At 36.4% G+C, this 21,008-nt stretch overlaps 1 protein-coding gene across 4 annotated transcripts in view; it reads left to right on the top strand.

Annotated features, from left to right (window-relative positions):
• Window positions 1-21,008, top strand: part of uif (sushi, von Willebrand factor type A, EGF and pentraxin domain-containing protein uif) — a 38,307-nt gene continuing 17,299 nt past the window's right edge. For 2 of the 4 annotated variants that reach the window (XM_018002271.2, XM_018002270.2), the window contains exons 1-3: window positions 1-88; window positions 1,944-2,230; window positions 14,720-14,866. In XM_018002271.2, coding sequence (XP_017857760.1) covers window positions 14,761-14,866 — 106 coding nt within the window. In that variant the 5' untranslated portion in view covers window positions 1-88; window positions 1,944-2,230; window positions 14,720-14,760. The other 2 variants (XM_089466156.1, XM_089466154.1) reach the window with 2 other exon arrangements.

Raw genomic sequence — 21,008 nt, 5'->3', positions numbered from 1 at the left:
GTCGCTGATAGCCAGCAGAGCTTTTAGTATGTTGTCGACTGCAGCGCGTTGTGGACGTTGAGGCTGTGGTTGCGAGAAGTAGTCAAGTGTACGTTGAGTGTGTGTGTATGTGTGTGTGCGTATGTATGTGAAAGCCGTTAAGAAGTCTAGCACTGAGTAAGCCAACGAACAGGCTGGCAACAAAAAGCCGCCAGCGACAACTCTGAAAGACTGAAAGAGTGAACAACAACAACAACAACAACAACAGCAGCAGCAGCAAGAAAATCTGTAAAACGGGCACGTCGCGCTATTTTATTTTCATCTCTTCATCGTACTTTTCTACCTATCCATGTATTGGCTGCTCTGCGGCTCTCTACCTTCTTTCGCTTTGCCTTTTCTGCTGCCGTGTCTTGTGGTCTGCGTGTGTATGTGTTAGTGTGTGTGGACTGAAATTTCAGGTGCAGCCGCATTGAATTTCTTGAACAAGTTTTAGTCAGAGTTTGGCCTTCGTGTGGCATGGTACAGTAAACGAATTGGCTCCGTCGCAGAGTCTTTCGCTAGAGTGCAAGAGTGTGTGTGTGTGTGCGTGTGTGCGAGTCTGACTCAAACTGGATTTTGTACAATTGTTTATGCACTGCGTGCAAATGTGTATGTGTGTTGCCAAAGGATTTGTGTATAAAGTTTTTTGAGCCCGTCAAGAAACGCGCGTGCGCGAATGCAAAAGCTTTGCTGGAAAATAGAAAACTTTAAGTGAAATTTTCGCCGAAGGGATAAACACTAAAGAAAACTCCGCACTTAAATCTTTAAAAATAAAAAAATAAAAAATTTGGAATTTGGAATTTAGAAATTAATAAAAGATAATAAATTTAATTTAATTTGAGCAAACTCTTTAAACTAAATAATATATAAAGCTGCAAAACTAACTAAAAACAAAATCAAGGAAACAAATTTGTTTATTTGAAATCTAAGAAAAATTTTTATTATAATAATATATTTTCGTAAATTTGCCGGAAGTAAACTTAGAGCATTATGCTTCATATATGTACATATGTAGCTTATATCTACAGCTATCTCAGCTAGCTGTTCGCATTCATTGGTCTTTGTTCAGGTTTATCCATGCAAGTTAGCTGAACTTAAGCCAACCGCTTGCTTGGTTCTTTTTGTACCACTCCATTAAGTTGTCTGTGTGCCTATGCCTTTTGCACTTTACTAGAGACTGACATTAGAATTCGAGCGAATACGACTACGACTATTCATACTAACTTCGCATGCTAGCTGCGCATTTACGCTCCCATTAACCAGGTAGAAATTACAAACACAAAGACACACAGACACACGGGAAACGGGGAACCAGCAACTGGGCAACAAGTGCTTTGCGCAATGACCAAAGAAATTGAGGCAAAAAAAAAAAAAACAGTAGCTCAAATATAAAAAAAAAATGCTCGAAAAATGGTGTAAAAATTGCAGTTTGCGGTTGCAGCTGTTGCATGACAGGAGGAGCGTAAAAAAAATGAAAACAAACTCTAAAATTAGCTAACGAAAAATTCACAGACCTTATAATTATTATGTTCGACAAGTTTGTGTCTTAAGTCTTTTGTTTGAGCATATCAACATAAATAAGTTTCATATAGAACTGGATAGACATGACTCCAAGAAATATTTCTCTTAATTAGCATAAAATATTTTTCTTAGATTTCTTTTACAAAATTGTTCCCATTGCCCGTTCAAACGCATTTGGAAACGTGCTTAGCATCTACAAGCGGCTCCGACGAGCTGTGTGAAGAATTTTTAGCCGCTTGTCTTTGCATGCATAATTTATAAGACATTAAAATAATAAAGAACACACTGCATAAACACTCATATCATCATGTATCATCATGAATTTGTGTGTATGGGCGTGTGCGTGTGTGCGAGTGTGTGATATACTTAGTTAACGCCTTTTAAACGACTATCTCTATCTATAGTGCAACAGCGTTCGGCCTTGCGCTTTAAAAAACTACGAGCATCTATAAAAACTGCACTTTATAACCTAAAGAAAATAAAATAAAACAAAAAGTAAACTTAAAGTTGCCATAAATATCGAAAGAAGACGAGGAAGAGACAAGAGCGAGTGTGTTGCATACGAAAACGGGAAACTTCAAGGATAACCAGCTGACATGCCACATAAATTGGATTATTAAAAAGCGGATCACGATATATAGTCGAACGTAATACATATACATTGCGTATATAGGTTGCATATATATAAGAGGTGAGTTGCACACCAAAAACCATATTTTAATGGGGATTAACAGGCGGCATAGTGTAAGATTGGGTTTCGCCTAGGCATGACTAAACCTACCTATTGGAATATTTCCGGGCTTCAGAAAGATAAACTATTGCTTATCTGTCGTACTCTTATCTCATGCAGATGCAAATGAAATATGTTCAAATTTTCATTTATTTATTTATGCATTATTAATAATTTATAAAACATCATAGCTCTACAAACACTGTGAATATATTAAGTATTTCCTTCTTTATCCGCGCCTTGCTCATAAATATAAATCTCAAGTATGTTCGATTTGTATCTCTATCTATTCATTCAATAAATATTTCTTTAATACATTCAGTAAATAACTTTTCACAACTCCAACTACCTCTATGACATATTTAAACATGATATTTCAATTTAGAAAATCTTAAATCCGGAAATAACTTTTAATTTTAATGTATATATTCCCAACTCTAATATGACAAGTTTCAGCTTGTTCACCTAAAAGTAATCTATTCGATTATGTTTGATAAAAATGCCATTAGAATCGCTTTTTGTTGCTGCTTGGATCAACTCTGAGCTGACATCATGCAACAGCGTATAAAAGCTGAACAAAACATTCCATGGCACGCCTTTGCCTATATATCCATGGCTGTACTCATGGCGCAAAAATGTGATTATTTATCGATTATCGATAAACAATGGACAGACAAAAATGGCACGCTTTCATTTTGCCAAGCGATCTGCAATCAAAATGATTGTATATAAGTGTATGGAGTATCATAGTGAATTGTGTTTAACTAATTGATTGATCGATACGATTGTGACACAGAGCAAAGACTAGAGGCACAACTAAGCAGCGTCGGCCATAAACATACACTTACACATGTAGACACACACACACGCATACCAATGCCATAAGTAGCACAGCAGCAATCAACATCAAAGAACAATTTCTTTTACTTTCTATAAAACAAAACAAAAGCGTTGACTGTCTGCCGGCTTATGTATGTAAGTGCGTCAGTCAGTTTATCAGTTTGTCAGTTCGTCAGTTCGTCAGTCTCGCATTCGTTTGTCACATTTATTCAATAAAGGCCAAGCCAACTTCCAAGTGGAGAGTCGAAAAAGCGAGAGCGCTACGGCACAAAGAGTTAACCTCAATTTTTTGAGACGCACTCTGCCGCATGTTGTTGCTTAACACCAACACCAACACCAACAGCAACTCCAACACTAACAAAAACAATAACAAAGCAAAATGAAAAAAACTGTGTAGTATTGTTGTTATTGTTTGGTTGTATATACATATCTTTTCAGTTAGAAAAATTTCACTAACTGGAAGTGAAATGCAGAACAAATGACGTGTTAGCTGCCGCCCCTGCCGCCCGCTACCTCCTGCTTTGATCTGCTCAGAGATCTGTAAACACAGAAAACACATTTTTTGGCAAGCATTTTTATTTGCTGAGTTCATAAGCATTTAGCGCTGGCCAAATAAACTCGTTTCGTTCGCTTTGGAAATAAATTTGTGTGCCATGATCTTTTTAGTACAGCATCTTATGGATTTGTATTCAGATGAGTTCGGCTAATACCTTAGTTAAATGAAATTTTTCGTGTTAGCAAACCAGTCTGACTAGTTCGAGCGCGTGTTTTACGCGCTGTGTATCGATGATTAGTCATAATTTCATATATTGGCATGCGAATAGAAGCGGAAACTGAGCGCTCGTTTGGTTCGACTAGCGGCAAGTGCATCATCTCTTTTGTCTATCTAAAAACAAACACGCATAAGCTAAACTTTCCATTTCAATTGACTTAATCCTGTTTCACTAGAATTCTATTGATTGTCTGTTTTTTTCATTTGATTTAATCCACATTCTTTAAGTTTGACATTTACCTAGAATTTTCTCATAAGAACACAGATTTTACTCTCCCTCTATAAATAGCAGCTGACGCCTAGACGGCGCGCAGATAGACCTTCAAGCAACCCTAAAAGAAATCAAATTCGATTCACAAATCTAAAGTCATCCGCAGGTATAATAACATAGTAGCACTAACTCACACAACATACACACACACTCAATAGAAGATACCTTAGAGGTTTGTTTACCTGCTCGAAGGTGCAAGAAGTCATTTGAAACGTAGCCGAAACTAGACACATTTTGATTGCGACTGTGAGACGAGGTTCCCCTCGCCGCTTGTCTGATAAATAAGCCGCCTCTGGTTGCTCAAAATTTGACAAACAGCTCACAATACATCAAGTGTCAGTTAGCTGCAAGAAAGAGGGGCTACACAAATGGGCGTGGCCGACCGAGTCATGCAATAAGATCCCCGAACCCTGATCTTTTGAACTGATTAGTGGTTGCTGATCATAAGAGCATTCCAGTGCGCATCATTGAGATGCTTTGTCGGTCGAGTTCGTGTCTTAAGTCTTTCGTTTTCTCGACCAAACATGCGAGCAGTCCATATCATTAAATAATTATATGTTACTTGCCAATAATTTTCGGATTTCAATCAAACGTCATTTTCTAATCAACAACTTTTCCTTAATAATAACAAAACAAAAACGAAACTCCCAGCCTCAGCTTCCGTCTGCCTCTCGACAGTGAAAGTGCCTTCAAATCCTATTCTAAAAGCGAATTAATGCTGATGCCCCCAAGTGTCTTTTGTGCGAGTGAAATATGAAATAAAAGAAAAAGAGCGCTTAATCATCTTGAAAAACAGTTGACAATATCATAGACGAGTAGGTTTCATAAGTTTTCCAAGTTGCATCTGCTCTACGGCGGTGCTCTGGTGGGCGCTTTCTCGGCGCCTTCGTCGATTAGTTACAATTGACACGAAAAGTTTTTCTCTTTCTTTCGTTGTTTTCATACATTTTTTAATTGTGAGAATTGTGTACGGTACGTGCACATAATGCCACAAGAAAGTGGATCTCTGGTGCGTCCGGCAAAACGTTTTGGCGCTGTCATTGTCGGCAATTGTTAAAAAGTGATTAAGCATGCTGTGGCAATGATATCTGCCTGCCAACACAGTAAAAGTATTTCTTTTAATTGCACTTACTATAATATAAAAGTAAAATTTTGGTGAAATACATATAATATTAAACGTAAAATTTAGGCGGAAAGTTGAGAATTATAAATATTTCTCTGATAATTTTAGTAATTATTTTTGAAAAACTATTTGCAACAAAGTTTCATAAGATGATTTTTTTTTTATAAAAATATTTAGTGAAATGTGGGTTTCTTTTGTATAAAATTATATAAAAATTATTCAATAAAATTTTTGAAGAATTTTTTATATACGATCAAGATATACTTTCATTTCATTATTTTTTTCATAATACTTAACAAACAATTATTATTCATTTACATTTACATTTTCTAAAATCATTATGTTTTAATATTATTTAAGAATAATTTGAATGAATCATAAATGGGATTATTATTTATATATTATTTTCGCTTATTCTCATTTATTAAACAATTTTCTCCCTGGGTGATATATAGGTTTTGTTAGAGTCTTCAGCAGTTTCTTAAATATATAATATATTTTGCTCCTTATTTTTTAGACATTTTAGACAGAACGAGATTTTTTAGGGTAAATTTTCTTAAGTCAATTGCGCATAGACTTTCAGAGCTCTTAACCATATATAGTTTAGCAGAAGATAAAAATGTAGATATTTGAAATATAAAGAAACTCTCTTAAATTTAAAAGCCCATTTCTGGTTTATGTTATCTATGTCTACATTCATTCTCTCTCTCTCTCTCTCTCTATCTCTCTTTTCAAAATACTTAGCTGCATACAAAAGACTTGGGCAAGTAACTTATGCATTCCTCAAACAACGCTCACTTTCAGCTTACAGCCGAAAATTGTAGGCAAATAGCTTGGCAAAAAAGCTATAAAATTCACATGAGTGCTTCACACCACAAGCAAACCAAACCACACACACTCACGCTCACATGCATACATAGATACACACCCTCAGCTCTTAGCTTGACTCTTGACTTGTCTGCCGCCTGCATATTTATTTCCAACTTGGCTTTAACCTGTTTGCGTTTGTGTTTTGTTGTTGTTGTTGTTTCTTTTCGCTGCATTCTCGGGACCATCTTTGAGTTTGAAGTAGCTGCGTCTTGAATTTCAAAAAAATCACAAAAAAAAAAAAACTGTTACTGGTGCCAATGGCGATGACTGCGCTGTGGCTCTCATCATGATAGCTACTCCCTATACTTTTGCATGATATCACAGCTGCGTTTGCCTCACTGACTTCACACTCGTGTGTGGGTGTGTGAGTGTGTGTGCCTGCTGAGGTGCAGCTCCATTGCATATTTAGCATTTTTTCCACCTCGCTTTGGCCAGACTTTTAGCTTGTTTTGTTGATTTGCTTCTGATACTATTTTAGTTATGATATTTGTTTTTATGGCTATGTTTGAGTTTTCCACTTCACTTTTCATTAAACGAAAACACATTGCAAAGCAAAACTCTTACTTGTCTATTAACAAATTAAACATTAATTGCGCTCACCGGACTACGCCCCGTCCCCTTGTCTCCTGCGACTAGCATTGCATTGTGAAAGCGTTCGGACAGTAGAAATCATTTGACCATTTGTGTATGCTATTCGTGTGTGTGTGTGTGTGTGTGTGTGTGTGTGTGTGTGTGTGTGTGTGTACTCTGCTCAGCTTTCGTCAGTTTGCACATAAAAACAAATATTGTTTTTTTTTTTTTTTTTTAAGCTTAAACATATTTACTAGCTGTTGCAGCTGCTGGCGACGCGAGGCATCGGTGGCAAGTTACAAAAAAGACAAACACGAGAGACACGAGAGACAGAGAGATAGAGAGGGAGGGAGAAAACTGTATTGGCTGGTAAATATGTTAGCGTACCTTTATTTGGCTATCCAGAAATAGCCAAACGATCCATTCGAAGATTTATCAATGAACAACGATGATGAAAGCCAGCGATAATCATGAGGCCAATTTATATCCATGCAATTAACCTCTAGTCGAACCTCTAACTGTAATTACCCAACCTACGCTGACCACAAATTGTATGCGCGGACCACAACCTTCACAGCTCATTAGACCCTTCAAGTGCTCAGTGCTTAGTGATCTCGCTCTCTTTCTGCCTCTCTCTGTCTCAGTGGATAAGCCACAACGCGAACCACTTTAAATGCGAGCACAGCTTCAATAGCTTCAAAGACTGACTGTGGCTTTTGGCTACATTATTTATGGCAACCCAAATACCAAAACCGTTCACAAATGCCACATGCCACAAAACGAAACTAGTTCAATGGGGCTGCCCAGCTGGTTTTCTGAAGCTGTAAGTGGAGTCCGACTGGACAGCGGCCAAGCAGGCAACAGACTCCAAGCATCGCTTGAAGCTGCTGCTGCTGCTGCTGCTGCGGCTACCTGCGAGCCCAAATTAAACACACAAATTTGTGCTAAGGCAAAATATCAATAACACACACACACACAGACACAAAGTAAGCGTCGCTAACTGAAATGAAATCACGCTGCGATCAACAACAACAACAATCTGAAGAAATTTACATAAAAATCTGGTTTTTGACTGTAGAACATTTATTAAAAAAGAGAAAAAAAAAACAATTCAATTCGTTGCGCTGCAGTCGTTCAGTCTGACAAGCGGTCATAACGGACCCAAAGCGGATATAATAAAAAAATATCTTTAGTATTTCTTGCAAATGAGAGTGAATCTGATTTGCGTATAAGTAAAAGGGCAGCAATGTGGGTCGACAGCCGCCTTTTTGGCAATAATCGTGAATGTGAATGTGCCAAAGAAATAATATCAGTGAAGCGGTTGTTGAAGAGACTTCTATGAATTATTCAATCAATAAAATACGAAAGAAGTTGATTGGTAGATGACAAAAGTGAGGAGTTTTATGTTATTATTCTTATTTAGTTATTTGTTATAGTTTGAAAGCATTTCAAAAGATTTCTACAAAAATGTACTCTACTAATTATAATATTTTTAAATTCGGATTTAGCTAAATTATGATAAAATTAAAATAATTAAAATAAAAAAAAATAAATAAAAAAAGTGTAAACTTAAACAAAATTTACGATACTTAATTAATTATAGAAAAAATTTAAAATATGTTATACAATATATATTATATACAATATAATATGTAAATATCAATAATAATTAACAATATATTTATATATAATATACATATGTATAATCCCAGCCCTGGTAGTGATATAAACAAAAGCAAATTTGGATTTTCAATGAAACTTTTACATTTCAATTGAAAAACCTTGTTTTATATGAAAGTCATATATATTCATATTTATTCGAAACCTTCATATATTGGCTAGATATATCTATTTATTTATCTAAAATATTTATATAAGGAATAATACAGTAGAATACGGTTATAACGACTACTCTTATGGAGCGCATATGGCTGGTCCCCAGACAAACAAAATATTATGAGCAAACTTCTACGGCTATAGCGCCTTCTGGGCATAACGATGGTCCCTTGAGTGTTGTTATAGCCGGACTCTACTGTATATTGAATTTACTATATAGTCAGTAGAGAGCAATCAAAATAATTTACCCTTAAATATTGTTTTAATAATTCACATGAGACCGATCTCAAATCAGGAAATAAATTCCAATCAAAAACCAAATCATCAGCAATATTTGCCATGCTTGCAGCCCTGTTTCAATAATCACTACATATAGGTAGTTAGTTTTTTTTCGATTCGACTAGTTGTTATAAAAAATAAAGCTAATCGCTTTCCCTCGCCTGCTCCTTTTCCAATCAAGCCCGCTTACTCGAGAGACCCAATTTTCGAACAGCACGCTGTCATAAAAGCAATTGACCTTCAAGCGTTTCGATTTACAGAGCTGCCGTAAGATCGTAAAAGCAAAACTAATAAAGTTTTTGGTCATTAGTTGGGCGGACATAAACGAGTTTGGCACAGTCCGCGCACAGCCAGCGAGCTGTGTGGCCAATATTGACTGACCAGGCGCCCGACAAGTGCTGTGAGTGAAAGTTCAGCTTTGCAGCGCTGCAGCTTTGAATGAAAAACTGGAAATATACGCCAGGCAGTTGGCAATGTGAAATGGAAAACTAAATGCAGCCCATAAATGGCAAGCCGGCAGCTGACTGCAGTTGCTAAAACCAAAAAAAAAAAAAAAAAACAAACAACATAAAAAAAAGTTCACCAAATTGTTGAGCAGTTGACTTTTACCATTTGTCTGTGAGCTGCAGTCATAGCCAGAGCCTACTGTATGCTGCACAACCAGCCGCATTTAGTCATCGTCAATGTTTTCTTTAAATGTCGAAGGTGTCATCAATAATGAATGCTCCGACTACCTCACCTCGTCTCGCCTCAGCCAGTCCACCGTGAACCGGTTTGAGACTGCGACTGATGCTGATCTTTTGTCTGGCTTTTAGTTTTTCTTGCAGTTTGGCTTTTCATTTCGATCGCTTTGCATATGCTTGAAAATTTGAATTTTGATTGACGCTCCACGAGTTTGGGGCCTTTCCGCTCGCTCTGGCCATTGCGAAACATCTGTGCCGACATGTTTGCTAAAAAGGTTTTGTTTGCTACATTGCCACACTCAACTCTTTGATGTTCTGTGAGCGTTGCTGATGCTGACGATGGTGATGACGATGGTCTGTCTATCGCTATTGTTGTTTGTGGTGATGTGTTCTGTAGTTAAGCTTAGTGCTAGTTGAAGTTTTCGCGTTGTAGCTGTCAAGTTCGTTGCCTAAGTCTTTTGTTTGGAGTGATCAAATCAAGTAAATTTAATCACTTCTGGAAAAATGCATTTAATAAGTCTTACCTAACTATAAATACATATATATACATACACCTTAATCAGCTGCGAGCTTATCGGCTGTCGCAATGCATTGTGTTGGCCATTTACTATTATCTCTCACCTTCCCTTATTGATCAAACTAGCTTAATTAATAGCTTCGAAAAGGTGTCATGCACGCTGATTACGAAAAGCCCATAAAACAGCAACAAAGATTGAATAATTTTTAACTTCAATTTCCCATGCCCGGCTATTTTCATGTAAATTTTGTGAATATTGCCAAACGAATTGAAGCATTGGCGCATAATCAACTAACCATATGCGAGATGCATAATCGAAGCCATAGTCGAACCTTTCACTCTCGCCTGGGCGCCTCTATTTACATGCTAAATGCCTATTAGCTCTGGGTATATTTGTATTATCAAGTATGCATACGATAGACGATATTTGCATATTGCATATTGCATTTAGCTATGAGCATTGAGTCAGAGTCTGAGTGACGCGATCATCTGTCTGAAATATGAGATGTTTTTTGTTTCTCGAGCTGGACTCTGTCTGCATAGCCAGATAATATTTTTTTCGGCTTTTCGTTCGCCTCGTGGCATAGTTCGTGCCGAATCAAAATTCGGCTCATGTTTGCGGGACTCTTTCATTAGCTGCGATTATATAAGTAAAATATTTGTCGGGGTGTTGACTTCTAACCGACTGACGGCTAATCGTATGGCCCGAGGGGCGGCGCATGTCTCAAGAGCTGGGGAACATAATAAAGTAATTCAATTAGCCATAGAAATGGCATAAAAAATCAACGGAAACTACAGTTAGGCACAGTTAACGAAATTCGCCGTTCGACGAGAACGAAAATTTATAGAAAATAAATAAACTTGGAACTTAATGATGATAATGATTATAATAATAGTAATAATATATATGTATATACTATACTCTTTTGATAAAGCTCAACAGCTAAAGATTTTTCACAGTTTAAGCTGCTGTGACTTTGACTCATCAGCGGAAATTAATGTCAATGCTTAATTTACAATGCTCAGTTTAGCTAATGACCATGCTGTTTTTGGGCAGGCTCAAACGGTCTACGCCCCCTCTATAAAATTGACACCGACTGAGTTTCGTGGAGCCATTAAGTAAATACAAATACATACATATACACATACATGCCGTTGATAAACAAACCCAACTCTTTTCTTTTGGCGCCTTTTCGTAGACCAAACAATGGCAGCAATCACCCACACACAAATATTTGTGCTGTTCAGCTAAATAAATAACACACAACATAGACATAGCAGCAGCAGCAGCAGCAACAACTGTGAAGCCAATTCGCTGCAAATATTTGGCAGCAAGTCGCTTTGTAGGCCAAACCGCATAGCCAGCTAATTGCAACAACATCGACAGCCATTGCAGCAACAACAACAACAGCTGCCGGCTGTTGGTTAGCAAAAATGCGGTTTGGGTGGCTACACAGCTGCACCATAGCCAAATAGGACTTTGTATGTTTTTTAACGAAGGGGTAATTGAGTATGAATGGGCTGACAAAATTATAAGTGCATAAAGTTAAATATAAATTAAGGAAAAGCTAATTTTAAAACATAAATGGGAAATATTTCTTCAAGATATTAAATGACGATGTACGTGGAGAAAAATATATAGAGATATAAATACAATTAGCCTAAAGGGAAATAAACTCAGAGTTCGTTGATTTTATATCTAATTATTATACAATGAGAGTGATAGAGAGGTGGGAGAATAATGTACTACAAGATATACATAGATAATAATGTAATAACAAGAATAATATACTGGATATTACATGTTCACAATTCTAAGAATAGCTTAAAGATTTTAAGCTGGAGGGAAAGGCATAAAGTAAATTAAAAATATTAAAATTAAAATAAAAAATAAATTAAAAATATTTAAAATTACAATATGGCTAATTTGACATTTTTTTTTTTTTTTTTTTTTTTTTTTTTGCATAAGAAGAATAATAATACACTAAAAAATATCGGATATCATTACAAAATTAATATAAAATAAATAGAAAATGATTATTATTAACACATTCTCTTACGAAATGGCAAAGAAATAATAAATGAAAGAAAAAATTAATACAAAGAAATGATGTCAAAGAGATACAATATATATGTATTTAAATTAAGGTTCTATTGTTTGGATTTCTCTTCATTTTTATATGAAAGGAAAAGCGAGAGCTATCAATTTAAATCATATAAATATTGGAATATCTTTTGTGTTGGCTTATGTGCCTCATGAGTAATAAATCATGTTTATGCTGATACCAAACTTATTTCCAGTAATTTCTTTTATTCATATGAATGTTCATGAACTGAAATGTAATAAATATTTTCTTGCATAGCTCTTCTTACAAACAGCCCCAATTTACTTGAACACATCTATATGAACTTTGGAGAGTTTTTACACATCCCTGCTCTTCTGCATGTAGGCGTTTTCTTGTTTATGCTTTCCGACTTCAAAATGCATAAAATATTCAAAAATTAAATTTAGTGCGCGCGAGAAAAATCATAAATGGTAAAATTATGCGCGTTGCATAATGCAGGCAATTGAGAAACGGGCGCCGGCCTTTTTTGTTTGTATTATTCGAGCTACAAGTGCGGGAAAAACTTGGCTTAAATTTAACATCTTTTCGTTAATTAACGTTGAAAGGCTTTGACTTTGGCTGGTGTCGTGTGGTGCGTGTGGAGTGTGTTGAGATTACTTGCAAATTAATTTGCCTTTCAATAAAAAAGATGCCGACTGCGACACCGACGCTGACGCTGACGCCGTCAGCTGTAAGCCGCTTTGTACGGCTCAAGTTGGCTCGAGTTTCAGCCTTTCGCATGCATTAATCAAAGTTATCTAATAAGTATTGTTGTACGGGCGTCTGTGTGCCGTTACTCGCAAATGAAACATGCACAAGTGGCCAAGTGCTATGCACAACCTTCGCGTTTGACTAAATTTTAAGCTGAGACTCGAGATGCCAGCGAGTGTGAGTGTGTGTGTGTCTGTGTCTGTGTGAAGATTTTATTTGCGGAAACTGTTAATGGGCTGGGCTGGACTGGACTGGGGTGTATCACATACGTCAAGCTTTACAGCTATAGCAAAAATATCATTTCAAGCAAAACATAAACAAACAAAAAAATTCATTACAAAAGACTTAGGCAACAAACTTGTTTTGCCTGATGATATAAATATAATAAAAATTGCATTTACGAGCTATAAAAATGGAAAATTAGTAAAAACAAAATACAAATCATCAAGGTAAAGTGAGAGATGTTAACAGATTTTAAAATAATATGTAAAGTTAATAAAACTCAATTAAATGTCTTGGCAAATGTTTGCTGTTGAATTTCTTCAAACTTACTGAGTTATGTGAGCGTTAACAAAAAACAACAGCAAATATATACTAATGCATAATGTGTTAGTTAGCTATAATTAGTTGACAATAACGTCAACCTTGCGCCTCGATCTCAGCTTTCAGAGCAACACAAATGCCAGACTGTATGACTTATTTTGCATAGCATATGAATGAAAAGGTACACACACACACACGAACACATGCACATATACACACTGGGTCTGGCCATTTAACAATGAGACAAGAGTGAACTACAAAGTTCAGAGAGACAAGCACTTGGGATTTATGACAACAATGCAAAGAGCCTTAAACTTTATATGTGAAGTGTAGAGGAGGCAGATATAAGAAAATTATTGTATAAGGCGCAAAGTCAACTGCGCTTAAGTTTTGGTTTCTTTTCACTCTGCTTTTTTGTTTTGTGTTTGTGTTTGTAAACAATATGAGCAATTGACATGGGCGTTTGACAGTTAAAAGAGTTAAGCTTCAGCTGCTGCTGTGCACAGATGTCATATTAGAGATTTTTAGATTAATTTAATTTAATTTGTTGAAAGTGATTAGAGAGAAGATAGAAATGGAAATGGATGACTTTCTAACATTAATATATATATATATATATATATATATATGTATATATATATATTTTTTTTTCTTTTCTTTTATTTTTTTAAAGTAATATAAAGGCTTTTAATGAAAGCTTTTAAAGTTGAAAATACCGCAAAAGATTCTCTCATTTCTTTTATATGATCAATCATCTACAAACATAGACATATATGTATGTATAATGTCTCTGACTAGCTTAGCCTTAGCTTACTTACTAGTATTCTCTCGATTTTGATTGCTTTTATTTATTAGCTTAGCCCACATACCATAGTCTTCAAGAAGACAAAACATCATTCCGCACTTCACGCATCCAAAAACATATTAGTGGAATTTATTGCTTGGCTGAAACCTCAGCGCATTAGTCAGCTTATAATACGTATATAAATATATGCAAATCTTGTGCGGTTTCAGGCCAGAAACTTTCTAAACCGCATTCACAAAGTTTTCCAGCCACAAAACACGTGCTGTGCTCAAATTTACAGAAGTGATAAAATTGCTAAACGCTTCAAGCTAAAATTGGCTGGTAAAAATGACGGCGACATCGTCATTCTCTATTTTTTTATTTTTTGAATTATAAACAAGTTTTGATAAATTTATTTAGTCATTATGGGTGCGGTTTTTCTCATTTGGTTGATGTTTGAGTTCGTGCGGTGATTACTTGCTTTTTATTGTATTAGAAATAAATTGTTAATCTGATTTTCTTTGTCATTTTGCTGTTTCCTTGCAGGCTGCCCCATTCAACTGTAATTGGCCTTAAATCGGCAAAACATGGCCAAAACGACGGCAGCCAATTCGCATTGGCTGGCCGCATTGCTGTCGCTGCTGCTGGTAATTCGCACAGCCACAGCGGATGAGGCGTTTTCGTGCCCAAATGGTAAGTTCGCATTCAACTTGAATTTCCAATTTCAGCTGCACTTCAGCCACTGCCAAGAGGCACGTGCGTGGCCGCTGCAGGTGTGGCCAAAAACGAAATAAAATTGCGCATAAATCAAAGCGTAAATAAATGTAATTACATACATACTGATGTATGTACATCGGTATATAAATTATATATGGGCATGCAAAAGTATTTGTTGTTTTGTATATAGGCAAAACGGATGTTGGATTACCTTCTTGGCAATAGGTCGGGCAACTTGTTTTTTATTTCCGTCGATTTAATTGCTGTGCATTTGGCTACACTTAAGATGTTTGCCAAACTGTAATTAAGTTCAGCTGATATATTGATTTTTCAGCTAACTTCTAATTTTGTATTTAATTGCATGCGTATTAAAACGATTTCAGAGACAACGTTTATTAAAGTCAAAAATTTCCAACTCAGCTTAAGGAAAAATAAATATTTTAAATATTATATTTTTTGTCAGATAATTAAAAAAAATGTATGATTGTTTATGAAAATTTATAAATTTTAAAACTGAAATTCCGATCAATAATAACTAAAAATTTATTAAAGAAGGGCAATTATATCTTAGCTTTGATTTCCGGTTTTTTTATTATTTATCTGAATTACAATTACCGAAATTTCATATTTATCATAGTCAATTTAACCCACCTTATATAGCATTCAGTTGCATACAAAAATATTAAAACCTTCAAAGCAGCTCCTAACTTTTATTGCTCCATCATCGCTCATGAATTAATCCACAAAAATAGCCCAATGAAAATCTCTTCATTTTTTTACTCAAATCTCAATTCAAATTTTTTCTTACAATTATCTTCATTAATCTGAATTTCATGCTGTTTATCAGCCAATTAATTCTATTGGAAATTAATGAAAGACCAATAATGGTATACAGTTTTCTTTAGAAAGAAAACTGCCCATCATTCATTGTTTACAATCGAGATAAGCCGTGCATAGCTCAGCTAATAACCATTTGTTAGAAACCCGAAGCTCTACTGCTAAGCTCTGTTAGGCCTCAGGAGTGGAAAAATCTTAAACATGATTCTTTGTAGGCCTGTTTTGGCTATCATTAGGCCACCAGCTGCTAAGCTCCTTTTGTACATATAGCGCACACTTTGGCCATTAAAATGCGGTCTTATCGTTAATGACAAATCTATACAAAAGCTGCCAACTCGCCAAACGGGTTAAGATCTGCTACATTTCGGCCAGAACAAATGAAATAAAAAAAAATAATAATAATAATAATACAAAAAATTTGGACTAGAAGTCGAAATGACGGAAATGCTGTACCGGCTAATCAATCACTCTACGGCCAGTGAGGCAGTCAACACTTGGCGCTGAAGCCTTTCACTCGATGGCCACCTACAACTGGCAGCCGTAGCGATAACGGTTATTACATATGCCAAACTGGTTGCTGTTGCTGTTGCAGTTGCAGTTGCAGTTGCTGTCCCACTGGGCGATAATGCCAAGAATGCCCGCCATGTGGCTATGACAGCACACAGAACTCTGACAAAGCTTATTTATATACACACACTCGCACACATATATGTATGTGGAAATCTCTGTATATACTCGCAACAAAGTATGAGTACGCGTACATCGACAAGACCAACCATGGTACCGCATAAGTGAGGCGAGACAAGTTTCTAGCATAAGAAAAAAAAGTAGAAAAAACTAAAACTAAAAAAAAAAGTTAACGCGCTTCGAAACAAGATTTCTTAACGGTTGTTTAATGCCAACCCAAGTTTGCCTGACTGACTGACTAACTTGGCGATCGGCCTGCCTACTCCTCCTCCTCCTTCTCCTCCTTCTCCTCGTTCTTCAGTTTCCCATTCCCAGTCGCAGTCGCAGTCCCAGTCTACCTAGCATGCCACTGAGTTTAGCTGCTGTTGTTGTTGTTGTTGGAATAGCTGTAGCTGCCTCGTATTAACTAGCTGCAGTTGCTGTGCTTATTAACACTTTTATATGCACACACACACACTCATTCACGCACACACAGCCAAACACCTGCCAACGGCGCAGCCAACTGCAGTGCGGCCAAAACAAGTTCGTTGCCTAAGTCTTTTGATATTTTAATGTTACGTTGCTTGTGTTTGTTGATGCATATGCAAGGTGTAAGCTGGTATGCGTGTATTTGTGTATGTGTGAGTGTGTGTATGAGTTGTTATAGGTGCAGTTGTGCAAAAAATAGGCCAAACTGTTGGCGGTTAATGCAGTTGCTTGTGCTGTTGTTGTTGTTTTTGTAGTTGTTGCTGCCACTGCTGTTATTCAGCTCAAGCATTATTTTTATTGATGACTTACGACTGAAGCGTAATATAAGCAATGGGCGTTTAACTGATTAAATAAGGTGTAGATTTCAACTGCGGACTAGAGAGAAGAGAGTGCCGCACAGCAAATTTTTGTTATACCCTTACATATATATAGATCATCATCATAATTTGAACATTTTCTAATTTTCTTGCAAACTTTCATTCCATTTAATCACGAGCAAAATCTTATAGACTTCTTACAGTGAATCATTAAGCTCTCTTCTAATTACTATGCGTATCGCTTTCTTTGATGTTGCGTTATAAATTAAACATAAGTTCACTTAAACATAAAATAAGCTTAAGGTAGATATAGAATTTGTAGTCTCTGTAATTCTAGTCAAAGCCACGCCAATGTTTGCCTTCATTACTCGTCAGTCAAGCATCACGTCTAACTGTAAAAGCCTCAAATTGATAAACAGACAGACAGTTGAGTAAAGCAAACAACTCGCAATCTTACCTAGAAACGAAACGAAACGCATAAGTAGGCAACAACAACGACAACAACAACCACAACTACTAATACAACAAAAAACTAGAATTAGAAAAAGAACAGCGCGACTTCCACAATTTTGTGGACACGCTCGAGCAAATGCCAAAAGCAGCATCAGCTCCGAAAAAAAAAGAAACACTAATTAAATTAAGTTCATTTCGTGTGCTGCTGCCAGTGTAAATGCAGCATTTTGGGTCAGCACGCACAGAGTCCACCGAGAGCAAAGCAAGTGATATATGAGACACACTGTGATAAGCGCCGGCGACGGTCTTTTAACACATATGACTGAATGAATGGGCCAGTTGGTTTTGGGGTGATATTATTTATGATTTTCAAATTTCAGCATTTAGCTAATCACGAAGCGTAAAATGCTCGTGTGCTTAAGCAAATGTGTGCGGTGGCTTATGGAAGTCAACAATTTTCTAGTTGACTGACTTCTGTGTGAACTGTGCGAGAGGTGGGCAATGCCTTGGCAGCCAAACCAGCGAGAATGGCCGCAAGAAGGAGAGCATGTTAAAGATGAGCATTACCCAGGCACACAAATGTGCGAAAAGTTAAATGAACTTTGCGTTCGAGTCCAAGAGTTTAATGAACGTTTGGGCCACGGCCATTGACAGCTGGCCAAATCAAAGCTATTCGTATTGCCAGGTAATCCACGGCCAAGCAGCAATGCCGATAAAACAGCTAGAATTACACGATTTATTCGTGTAATACCGCTTTCTACGCTATGAACAGATCTCTGTGTTTCTTTTACTCTTTGATTATATGGTAGAGATAAAGAATCGCGCTGCTAAGCCAAGCAGACGAAACAAAATGCATAAAAAATGAGGCTAATGAAAGGGGCACAAGAAGATTTATTGCACTTGTGAAACTATATGCGTGCCCGCAACTTGATTTTCACTTTCTTCTTTCAGCCAAACGACTGAAAAAAGAACGGACGCAAATAAAAGAACATGAAAAACTATGCTGGTAATTAAATAGCCAAAGTGAATTTCCAAATTACCTAAATAGGACAAATGCTATGGATATTAAAAGTGACTTTATTCGGGGTCAACAGCAAAATTAAATTAAATGGGTTAAATGTAAGAGATTTGCGTATACTTTGATGCAGAGTATAAAGTCTGAGCAGTTAGTTTCACAATTTAAGTATTTCTAGAGCTTAGAGTGGAGCATTTTATATGCTTGAACTTTTGGGATTTCGAAATGATGATGGCATTTATGAGAATAAACTAAAATGTTAATGATAATTTCAAAAATATGAAAAATGAAAAATATGGTGGATATAGTAGAATATATGCTCAATCATCTATACTTGGATACTGACCTCATTCTAAGTACCCGAAGAAAGTCTGTAAAAATTCTCTCTACGAGTTCAGATTCTAGTAGATTATGTCTGAAATGAGAAAATCTCTAGAGCAAGAGCTCTAGCAAGAGTGAGAATTATATCAAACTGCAAACGAAATCAACCTCAAATCGCCATATTAATCTCTCAATCGCTTCAAAAGGTTTCTTAGAACCTTTTCAAAACTACTTAAACTACTTTAGCAAGGTCACTCGATGGGTTTCACAGCAAATACTTTAACCATAGCCAATTCAAGCAATTTTCTCACAGCCTAAGCATTTCAGAAACTGTTTCAAGTGCCGCAGCTGCTGCGCTTAAAAGTTTTTTTTGTGTGTTTTCGGCTAAAACACAAAGTTTGTAGTAAATAAACGAAAAACATAATATACAATTTCTTGTTTTAGACCTACACAAGGCTCAAGCATATGCAGCGCTCTCAGTTACCTAAACATATATAAATTATGATGCAAGAAATTCTCACATTATTAATTTGTATTGTGCTCGCTAGATTTCGTCAGAGTGCGCCTCGGAGTGTTGAGTATGAAATTATAGACAATGATCACAAGGCGCAGAGATGATTTTGGCTCGGAGCGCTTTGGCAATTAGAGCACGGCTAACAAATGCAGTTGCAAGCCCATAATGTATGTAGATGTACAATACATACGTGGGCACTAAAAGCCGCTTTTTATGTGGGGCATAAAAAGAACAACAATAATAACAACAACAACAACAGCAAGTCACGCAGCAAATTTGCATGGCTTACAAAACTTCCTGGCAAAGCATTTCAAGTATGTGGCACAATTCAATAAAGCAGTCAATAGCCAGCTAAATACAAGTTTAAAGTCCACACACACACACACACAAACGCACACATAGATATACTCGTATGACAAAGAAAATTAAAAGAACCAAGAAACTGGCTAACCTTGTCCAGCTACTTGCTGCACCCAGTCCAAGAGCAAAGGAATTTGCTTTTTTTAGAAGCCATTGCTAGTTACGTGGCTGAAGTGGCTTAAAGAGAAACTACAACAGCTTGACGGCCAGGGTGACACACACACACATATATACACACTCAGTGGGTGTAGAACGTGAGCGAGAGAGATGGAGATGGAGACAGGCAAATAGTTGGCCATTAAAAACAATTACATGAGGTTTGTTATGCTGGCCGTTTCTTAACATTTTTTTTTTTTTTTTGCCGTTCGACTGATTTCAATTGAAGCGTGCTAGGAACTCCAAAGAATCCCAATGTGCGCCTCACCGATTCTACTTTTTTTCTTCAATTTATTTATTCACTTTTTTTTTGGTTAAGTGGAACAGCGTACGGTTATGTTTGGGCTATTTGTTGGTATGGAGCAAAGCTAAAATTAAATAAAAATTGCTGCGGTAAATAGGCAACAAATAAATTGAAATTGTGGCAAATAGCGGTTTACAGTTAAGTTAACAAACAAACAAAAAAAAAAAAAAAACGGGAAGAAGAAGCCGAGGAATTCGTTGTACAACTGGCCAAGAATTTAAAGCAATTTGTTGGCATGACATCAGAGATTACCAGAATTACTTCTGAATTATTGATGTGAAGTGCTGTAATTGCGAAATACAAATAATAATAGAAGTAAATGCATGGCAATGTAGGAGCTTGAGATGATTTAGCTGTCTAACAGCTGCTAGATTTTCAAACTTGACATAATTATGTCAGGTCAGTTGGCCAAATGTCTCGAAAAAAAAAAAAACAACAACAACAGCAAGAGACGGAGTCGTATGATGTGCAAATTTATGTGCTGTCAAAGCTCAGTCTGTCAGGTCTTAGATCAAGGCAGATTTTGGAGTAGATACAGTATGAGATAAATGATATTCGTTTATCATTAATGTAAGTTATCATAATGTATTATAATGATTAGAGATATTAGGGATAGCATTTAAGAAATTCTACACATTTAAGCTAGAGAATTTATCCTCTAGCTTACAACAATTGAATGATTTCAG

The sequence above is a fragment of the Drosophila arizonae genome, chromosome 3, assembly GCF_054131065.1.
Source record: "Drosophila arizonae isolate 15081-1271.41 chromosome 3, UAZ_ARI_1.0, whole genome shotgun sequence".
Lineage (NCBI taxonomy): Eukaryota > Metazoa > Arthropoda > Insecta > Diptera > Drosophilidae > Drosophila > Drosophila arizonae.
Note: the sequence above shows the minus strand (reverse complement) of the source record. Positions and strands in the feature narration are given on the sequence as shown.